This window comes from Polyodon spathula, unplaced genomic scaffold (genome assembly GCF_017654505.1).
Source record: "Polyodon spathula isolate WHYD16114869_AA unplaced genomic scaffold, ASM1765450v1 scaffolds_1723, whole genome shotgun sequence".
NCBI lineage: Eukaryota > Metazoa > Chordata > Actinopteri > Acipenseriformes > Polyodontidae > Polyodon > Polyodon spathula.
Genome location: NW_024473199.1, coordinates 96,515 through 106,530, shown reverse-complemented (window position 1 = coordinate 106,530; position 10,016 = coordinate 96,515). Strand labels below are relative to the sequence as shown.

Here is a 10,016-nt window from a genome sequence, read left to right as displayed (position 1 = left end):
ACGTCTGGCTACGTCATTGCCGCACCTGCGCAGCCATCTTGGGTGAGGGGAGATATAAAAAAATAAATAAGAGGGAGAGAGAGAGAGAGACGATTAAAAACAAAAATAATTACATATTAAAAACAGACAGCTGGCTCCGGACACGACGCAAGGCTTCAGCAGCGAACAAATAAACCGACTTAGCTGAGAATTAAAGACAGATAGAGAAGGAGCTCGAGTCATGAATCCGGAATAGTGAGTAATGATTTTTAACCTTGTTTGTTTGTTTTTGTGGTTTTTTCTGCACCAGATAATCGTCCTCTCCTGCTGTTTGTGGGCGATTGCATCTCTGCTTCGACGGTGCATTTGCTTAATTTTAATGTTTTAAGGTGTTTTCTGTTGACACGCACAAAAAAATGAATATAAAATGTGAAACACGGTAGAGATTTGCACTTCAAGGATCATAACCCTTTCTAGTCACAGCGAAAGCAGGCGGCTGCTTGTTCATTGTGTGAAGCCATTAGTATCTACCCCGTGTGTTATACCCCAGGGTCACATTATCTGGGCGCTGGGTGGCAATTCATTTTGTGGTTGATGCATATCGGCCCAGCAGCAATTATATATACAGGCACATATTGCAATTCGACCAGCTAAATGAAGGTGTGTGTGTGTGTGTGTGTGTGTGTGTGTGTGTGTGTGTGTGTGTGTGTTTAAATGTCGGTATTATTATTTTTTAAGTGGGGATCCGGGGTGATTCACAAGATTTGTCTCGCCTGTTTTTAACACACACTTGTCAGAACATGACGATTTCGCACCGTGACTCTCTCCGGGGTGTAAAATCGCCCCCCTGATCTCACACCTTCACGTTTTTAAATTCTTCTATGCGTGTTTGTTAGTACATTTCTGAATAGTCGCCCAAAGCGATAACGATATGCATCAGAAGCATTGTAATAATGATGCATTTTATTATTTTATTTGATTGTAAGCGGACCATTTCTAATATTTGCACACCAACTCATTTTAATTGAGCAGGACTCCTTGCCTTGACAGCTTGGTAACTAATTGCTGCTTACATAGTGTACACACACACACACAGGGATGGAAATAAGACTCCTATTGCATAGCAGTTTCAGCCCTTCCAGCTTTTAATACCAGCTTGATCAACCCCCAGTGTGTCTAGGTAACAAGCTCAGGTGTGTCTTATTAAACTCATAGTAAAGCCAGGAATGGATCAAACTGCAATGCAATGGGAGTCTTATTTCTCTCTCTCTAGATAGATCGATCTGATGTATAAAAAAATAAATGTTTCTGCATGAACAACTCCTGTTGGTAACCCTACAGACTCGGTGCTGCTTATTGATTTACCAGGGGTATGATTGTTCAAACTCGGTGCACTTGGTCCATTGAGGGAAGTTCTGATCCCCCGGGCTGGGTGCAGGGCTAGTGAAAGTTATGGAAGCCGTGCTAGCTGTTTTGCTCAGAATCATTATGCCATCTTGACCGGATTTAAGGCCAGCATTCGGTAGATTGATGGCTGTAACCCTGTCCTCGGTGCGAGATATGCTTTGCAGGGACGTGTAGAAGGCATGTATCCAGGGGCCTGTGTGTCTGGGTTAAGGAACAGGAATGGCCAGTCTGGCTGCTAAAGGCTTGGCCATGCCATGCAAGTCACCCTACAGCCAGGAGCCAATGCAAGCCTGCTTGGTAATGCTGGCACCGCTGTGCTGTGTCTTGGGAGCCCTTGTAATCATACCAAAATATCCAGAAATCACTGCAGCCGCCCGGGAACCGAGTTTGACAGCCCTGCTCCGAGTTAATAGTTGAATAAACCAAAGTAGTTATGAAAACAAAAGAAGGGGGAGTCGAAGCATCAGGTAATCTGTGTCGGTCAAACATTTTGACCAGGGGTCAGCCCTGGGGATACAAGGTAGAACGACAGAGACTGCGTTCCAGAATGAAACGAGAATGCCTGGAGCAGGGAGGGAATTGACCAAGACTTTCACACCTGGTTTATATCTATATCTCCAGCTATCCCCTTCGGTCAGAAACAACAATTTTAAAATAGTTTTGCGCCAACTCTACGGAGTTCGAGAAGTTGCTCTACCATAACTTTGAGAGGAAAAAAAACGAAACATATATGCAGTTATAAAATAGATACATAGATAGGAAAGCAGGGTTCACCCCTGAGGTCTCAAAGTCGCTTTGGATGAACTTGGCTGCTGAATGACTAATTCATCATCATAATTACCAGGATCCCTGTAGTTTTGCACAGAACTGTGTTGCTTTTTCAAACGTGTTACTGAGTGTTTTTTAATTGGAAATGATTACAAAATCAGGAGTCAGTGGCTGAGCCGGGATTTGAACCTCCTGGCGTCAAGCCCCCTTTTTTCTTTAAAGGCTGGACCAGCGAGCCTCTGTCTGATGAGGTGTGCTGGTGCATAAGTAAATCTCTTCTGTGCAAAGCAGAGGTAAGAGGTCCTGTTATGAAGAGTTGTGAAGACTGAAGATAAGCTGTTCAGAGTGCAGAGGTCCTCTCCTCCAGCTCTAACCCCTCCCCTCTCTCTCTCTCTCTCTCTCTCTTTCAGTGACTACCTGTTCAAGCTCCTCCTGATTGGTGATTCGGGGGTCGGGAAGTCCTGCCTCCTGCTGCGATTCGCTGTAAGTATTGCCACTCGAAAGTCTTGAGGCTAGAGATACAAGTACGTGATGGCAAATTACAAAGTTGTCAAGGATTTGTTTATATAAGAAGTGCTGTTGCCAGCTCTGCCTTATCCTCTTTGCTTGTTTTAAGGTGGCGCAGTTAAAACATAACCTGGCGATCGTTTTACTGAGGCTTCTGTTATTAACCTTTCTCACAGAGAAATCGGATTGTATTTTACAATAGCCTGCACTACAAAATGTGTGTGTATGTGTGTGTGTATATAAATAAGGTTTAACTGATTCAAACTGAGATGCAAACCATCTGATAATTAAAAGGAAAGTTAGGGGAATCTGGCAGTATAACATACATATTGTGGTCTTCTGTCTATTAAAACAGCAGGAAGCTGCTCTCTTGAGTACGTTTCCAAGGACTGGAAATGGTTCAGGGCATCATCATTCCCTAGCGCAGGGGCGGCCAGAGCTGAGCCTTCCACTCCTAGTCTTTGCTCCAACCCTGTTCTAAATTTGTTTAACCAGTCAAACCTCCTTCCATATCCTGAGGTCGTTCATCTAGTTTTACTGGCAAAACCTGGAGTGGAATTTGCCTCCAGGACTGGGTTTGATTGGAGTCGCTTGGTCTAAATGTGTCGTGTCCCCCCCCCCCCCCTTGCAGGATGATACGTACACAGAGAGCTACATCAGCACGATCGGGGTGGACTTCAAAATCAGGACCATTGAGCTGGACGGGAAGACTATCAAGCTGCAGATTGTGAGTACAGCCGCAGCGGGGTTTAGTGCACGCAGCTCTTGCAGCAAAAATTAATATAATGTAGTTATTTTGGCAGATTCCTTTTATCCGTGGCGACTTACTGGTGTTGCAGAGCTGTCCATGCGCAATCTATCCATGCAGAATCTATCAATGCAAAAGCTAACAGACCTACAGCACCGGACAACGACGCACATCTGAATGGCTCCACTGCAGACCCGCAACCGCCCGATCAGCCACAGGGGGGCGCTGTTCCCACCCGGGCAGCGCCCCCTAGGAACCCTCTGTCACCGTGGGCAGTGACATAGCCTGGGTTCAAACCCGCGATCTCCAGGCTTCAGGGCGCGTCCTGCACTCCACGCGGAGTGCCTTTACTAGATGCTTGGGAGCCCCATTTAAAAATGTATATAGGAAATGTCCTGTTGAGCAAATAATTCGATCAGGTACGTTTTGATTTGAGAGCTTTTGGAATGAAAAATAGAAGACCCTGGAGGACTGGAGCTTGCTGCCCCTGCTGTCTGGCATTCTCCCGAGGCACTCGGAGCTGACTCTAAACCTGCCCTTGATGGATTCTCTTCCCAAAGACGCAGGCTGTCAAGAGAAGGCACACTACCGCGCTGCTAATGTGTCTTTGTTGCTGTGTCGAGTTCATATTGTACCTTTTTTAGTAGTGCGGTTTGCACTTGCTGTAAAAAACAAAACTACTTTATTAAAATATTAATCTTGTAACCCTGTACTGCCCTGTCACGCCTCGGATAAAGGAGTCTGCCTATTTTAATAATGTAGTAATGGCTAATCTGAGAAGGCATGCAGGTGACACAGGTATTGTCTCGTGTTTCTCCTCCCAGTGGGACACTGCCGGGCAGGAGAGGTTCCGCACCATCACTTCCAGTTACTACAGAGGAGCCCATGGCATCATCGTGGTGTACGACGTCACGGATCAGGTAAGAGCAGGGCACGGAGGTAATCTGCCAGGGCCCTATCCTTGTGCGTCCAGCAGCAGTCCGACGCACCTTTTGACCATCTCTCTGTGTTCTTGTGCATATTTTAGTCTTGTATTCTTACTGCAACACTTCCTTTTAAATCCTGTTTTCAAGAGTGACTGTTTGATTTGATGGACAGCGGCACCTGTGCCTTCTGCCAGTCCTGTTCTCAATTCAACGCTTGCCTTCTTTCTGTTCCTGAAGGATATTATCTTCAAGTATCGCTCATCCTTGTTAGACAGCTTTGTGGGTCTTCCAGTCCTGGGTTTGTCAATTCCAGATGGTGTTTCTCTGTACTTGTTGATTATGCTTCGGATGCCACACCTTGAAAATGGAGCGACGCGAGCGATTTCACTCAATGTGTTTCCTTCTTTATGCAAGTCAAGGTTGTTATAATAGAAGAAAACACTAGTGGAGGCTTTGAGTAAATTGCTGATAATGCATCAGAGTAGAACAATGCAACACGTCCGAGACTTTTGCACAGCAGTGTGTGTATCTATCTATATATATGACTCTCTCTCTCTGTGTGACCCTGAGCAAGTCACTTCACCTCCTTGTGCTCCGTCCTTCGGACGAGACGCAAAACAAACGCGGTCCTATTGGAAGAGACTCTGCAGCAGCAGCAGCGGTTGTTGATGATGCAGAGTTCACCCTCCTAGTCTCTGGAAGTCTCTTTGGATAAAAGCCTCTGATAATGACTCAATAAACCCGCCTAATCTCTCTCTCTTTCTCCCTCTGTCTCTCTCTCTCTGCTTTCTTCTCCCGCTCAGGAGTCGTACAACAATGTGAAGCAGTGGCTGCAGGAGATCGACCGCTACGCCAGCGAGAATGTGAACAAGCTCCTCGTGGGAAACAAGTGCGACCTGACCACTAAGAAAGTGGTGGACTACACGACGGCGAAGGTGAGAGAGGCTGAAAGCCAGCCCGAGAGCTCCGGGGAGCGGTCATCTCGTTATCGGGGAGCGCGCTTCCTTTTCGGGGTTCTGTCATTTCCACAGCAGTGCATCCTGTGCACTTCTCTCTGTTGTGTTTATCTGTGTCGGCAAACGCACGTTTTAAAAATCTCACTTTTTTTTTTTTTTTTTTTTTTTTTTTTTTTTTTTTTCTCCGTTCCCGGCAGGAATTCGCAGACTCCCTGGCCATCCCCTTCCTGGAAACCAGCGCCAAGAATGCCACCAACGTGGAGCAGGCCTTCATGACGATGGCAGCGGAGATCAAGAGGCGTATGGGACCAGGAACGACGAGCGACGCCAAGCCCAACCTGAAGATCGACAGCACCCCCGTGAGGCAGTCAGGAGGTGGCTGCTGCTAGGACTCACGCACACACACGCTCACAGCCCTGGGGAGGGGAGGGGACTGGAGACCGGAGGCAAAGGGGGTGGGGCCTAACTCAGGGGGTGTCAGACTCCATTCCCACAGTGTCTTCTGGCTTTCGTTCCACCCCGAGCTCTCAATCGCTGTCATTACAAATGCAACGCTTCTCTCCAGGTCTCAGAATGTTTTATAGGTATCTCGAATAAGTCCATTTAAAAAAGTCATTGACCTGAAAAGGATCTTTTGGGGTGGGGGGGGGGTAGGTATTATACACTGATACAAGGTATTAGATCAGTTAGAGAGCTCAAGTTGACCAGAACACCCTCGGACTGGAGCTTAACACCCCTGCTCAAACTGGCGGGACAGAAACCCACACGCAAGCCTCTAAATTAACGGCAGTACCCCCTTCCCGTCTTTTTTTGTTTTTCATTGTATTCCTCTCTTTTTTATTTATCTTAAGCACCGGGTTGCAAAGCTAAAAAAAAGCTGCTCTCCGTTTTCTGAAATGCCAAAGGAATCTCGTTAAACGACCAGCGATTTTCGACGTTGAATTTTCCTAGCGGGTGTTCTTTTAGTATTTTGGAAATCGGAGCGCTGGCGAGTGTTTTTAGAATTATGGACTGTCAAGTGTGTGTTTGTCTGTGTTTTTTTAAATCTAACTGGTTTTTCACGGAGGGGAAAGGGGACGGACTGGTCTGTAACAGCGCTGGAAATGAACTCCCAGTTCCCCTTCACGCTCAACTGCAGTAGGCTTCAGACAGACGAGCTTTCGTTTTGTGCTGTTTTCACAGCCGTGCAATTCTGTTTTGCTTTTTGTCTTTGTGTCAGCAAACCACGCTGTATCATTTTAAAAAAAAAAAAAAATAACCTGGCAGTTTTGTTTTGCATCTATATATTTTTCCAGCAGTATCTTAAGAACCGCCTCAAATCTTGACAGATTTACACAGACGTTTATTTCAAGAGGTTTCGCCGAGAATCGCGCACTGTGAACTTACTAACTTTTCTTTTCAGTATTGACGCTTCAGTTGACTGAGCTGTTGAAGAATCATTAACCCTTGCATGGACATTTTTTTTGCTGTAACGTGCTCCGCAAGCTGTGGACACAGCTGTAAGCTGTTGATTTCAGTCTGTGTCTTGCACTGTGTTGTCATTCTCCTCGTCACAGTTAACAATAGCAGCGTTGCGCTTTTATATAGCGCCTTTCAAAACTAGACCCTATCAGAGTGTCGGGTTACACTTCGTAAATGCATCGCTTCTCAGCAATCGCACGGTTAATTTATTATGAATGAGTCCTTTAGCAGACGCTTTTATTCAAAGCGACTCGCAGAGACTAGGAGGGTGAACTCTGCTTCATCAACAACCGCTGCTGCTGCTGCAGAGTCTCTTCCAATAGGACCTCGGTTGTTTTGCGTCTCGTCCAAAGGACGGAGCACAAGGAGGTGAAGTGGCTCGCTCAGGGTCCCACACAGCGAGTCAGTGGCTGAGCCTGGATTTGAACCTCCTGGTATCAAGCCCCCTTTCTTTTAACTGCTACTTTTGTTCCTGCATAGATTTTAATACAATATAAAGGCAAGTAGAATGTGTGAAAGATAGGGTTGTCGAGCAAGGTTGGAGTATGCAGTTAATTCTTTTATTTATTTTTTAAAACCCTCATCATAAAACTGTACAACAGTAGCACTACATACAGAGTCTATATAATATATATATTCTGGTTTTCTAAGGACAGTTTCGTTCATCGTTCAGAGATTGGGCGCTTTGCCGGCGCGGGGTGTGCAGGGGGAGGGTTACACGCGTGTGTACTGATCATTCAAACCCTTGAATTTGGAATCTGTGCGCAGGGCAGCGTGTAGCCGGGGGCGGGGGGCGAGGCGAGTCAGGAGCCAGCTGTGTTTCTTGTGTAACTTGTGACTCTGGCCGTTGATGCGCATTCAGCCAGGAAGAAGGGTTGCAGGATGGGTTTGTCGCTGTACCCAGCAGAAACACAGATCCACAAAGAACAGATCGTCATCTTTAATAATAATTCTCAGTGGAGAATTTGAATAATGTTGCTGCTGAAGTTGAGGGGGGGGGTGTTTTTCTTTTTCTTTCCCCAGTCCAACTCTTTTGGGTTAGTTCACTAGAATTATTGTTATTATTAATTATTCCATACAAAGGAATATGCCCCTGAAGTTTATTTTTGGAGTCATGCTGCTGTGAGGAAGGCATCGTGTTTTCCATTGAAATTGTGTTTAAATATTCCTTCTCTAGGGGGAAGTTATGCCCTGCCATAACTTTTGGGGAAAAAATGTGTGTGTGTGTGTGATTTTATATATATATGCATATGCATATGCATATAGATGGGAAACTTTTAACATGATAGTGTTGTGCACCCAGTGAAGGGGAGAGCGACCCACAGATTTTTTTTTCCCTGGAGCAGTTTATATTTTAATGTATAACTGCTTACCGTGCTATTGACAGTCTGGGATCATGCAGCTTGTGATGTATTTTTTAGTGAAGGCTGGACTCTGCTATAGGGTTTGAATTCCCTTCTCCGCCTCACTGAATCTCTCTCTCACACACACACACACACACATACAGGCTTGTGTGCAAGCAATGTTTACACCCATGCAGTGAGAGTGTGTGTTTGCCTGTGTTGCTCAGCTGGCTTTTTTTTCACTCGCTGTTGTCCAGGTATAGGTTCTGTTTCAGGTAAAGATCGTTAGCTGTCGGGAGGCGTTCGTTTCTCTGCCCTGTTTCTGTCTGAACGGTCATGCCTTCTGTCTTTGAGAGGCGCAGACACACAGCAGCTGGCTGCTTTAGGATCATCCCATTCGTTTTGGTTCTCTCTGCAGTGGAAGCAAATGTCCCCTCCTCTGTTTAAAATGTATTTTTGGTTTTATTAATATGTGGACCAATTGTGCTACTTGTTGTTTGAGAAGAGATTTCATTGATAGGCGGTAGAAAATGCATGAACGAAACTGGAGATGCGAAGGGTTTTAATTTTAATAATATTTAAACAAAAAATAAAAAAATTGATAAATGTAACCTCTTTTCTGAGTGCTTTTTTTTATCTTGTAATATCTGGAAATTTATTTTTTGAGAGGGGGGGGGGGTTAAATCATTATCACCTCGTAAGCGCCTCCGTATGCTATACCATAATATTTAAGAGCAGTTACACTTGATCACCACCGGGTGGCGCTGTTGCTTTAGTTTGCTGTAAGGGGACGACTAAAATACCACCGTTCCCCTTTCCCTACTTCTGAGGAATTTAATGAAAGAATTCATTAATGTGATCGACAAACTCTGTTTCAGAGCAGGCGCAGTGACTTTGTATCGTGCTGATTAACAACTGACGTCACGAAGATGCTGCAGAATGATCTGTCCATCTCGGGCAGGTGTTGTGACTCTTGGTCTCCCGGTTGGTGGCCTGTCATTGACAGAGCGTGTCTGGTTTTACTGTCTCGCCGGGTTTGAAATCGCTGGCTGTCAGCGCCCAAGACGGAGAGCCACAGCCCGCTGCCCCAGCCCAGCCTCCAGCATGCCGATCGCACGAAGGCGCTGCTCTCTCGACAGACGACGGTGTTTTTCTGTGATTTTTCTTTATTGCTTTTATTCAAGCTTGCAAGTCAGCAGCTGAAATCGCTCCACATCCAGCGTCCAACCAACTGTCTCACTAATTAGGTGATTAAGAGCTTCAGTCACTACAGCGTGCAGTGGGCAAGGGTGAAGGATCGAGCAATTAAAAAGAAACATTTCGTCAAAATCCATCATCTATCTATATACCTTGTTTCTTTCTAAAATAAATGCAATAGTAGTAAGTGTATTTTGATGCTATCTATGTGTGTGTGTGTATTATATTATGTACATTTGACTTGGGAGAGGCGAAAGTTTAAACTCCTCACAGACACACAGAGAGAGTCCTCCCAATGCCTCCCCACTCTGTAGATCTGGTTGGATCAGATAGCTGCAGAGGGAATAAGAGACAGATAGATTTCACACTGCACAGAGAGAGAGAGGAGGGGAGGCAGGCAGAGAGACAGACAGACATACACAGAGAGAGAGTGAGGCAGGCAGACGGACAGAGAAAGAGAGAGGCAGACAGACAGACATACACAGAAAGAGAGAGAGGCAGGCAGGCAGGCAGACAGACATACATACAGAGAGAGAGTGAGGCAGGCAGACAGACATACACAGAGAGAGAGAGAGAGGCAGACAGACAGACATACACAGAGAGAGAGAGAGAGGCAGGCAGACGGACAGAGAAAGAGAGAGGCAGACAGACAGACATACACAGAAAGAGAGAGAGGCAGGCAGGCAGACAGACATACATACAGAGAGAGAGAGAGAGGCAGGCA

General features: G+C 45.7%; 1 protein-coding gene across 1 annotated transcript; it reads left to right on the top strand.

Moving 5' to 3' along the window:
• The first annotated feature begins 36 nt into the window (after positions 1 to 36).
• On the top strand, positions 37 to 6,530 carry LOC121310092 (ras-related protein Rab-1A-like). Its single transcript, XM_041243338.1, has 6 exons — positions 37 to 234; positions 2,565 to 2,637; positions 3,293 to 3,388; positions 4,234 to 4,329; positions 5,139 to 5,270; positions 5,489 to 6,530. Exons 1-6 carry the CDS (start codon positions 221 to 223, stop codon positions 5,678 to 5,680), a joined length of 603 nt encoding a protein of 200 aa, XP_041099272.1. The 5' UTR covers positions 37 to 220; the 3' UTR covers positions 5,681 to 6,530.
• The last annotated feature ends 3,486 nt before the right edge of the window (positions 6,531 to 10,016 follow it).

Coding starts and splice junctions, on each gene's coding strand:
- LOC121310092 (XM_041243338.1), top strand. Junction 2,638..3,292: donor GCCTCCTGCTGCGATTCGCT/GTAAGTATTGCC, acceptor CCCCCCTTGCAG/GATGATACGTACACAGAGAG. Junction 5,271..5,488: donor TGGACTACACGACGGCGAAG/GTGAGAGAGGCT, acceptor CGTTCCCGGCAG/GAATTCGCAGACTCCCTGGC.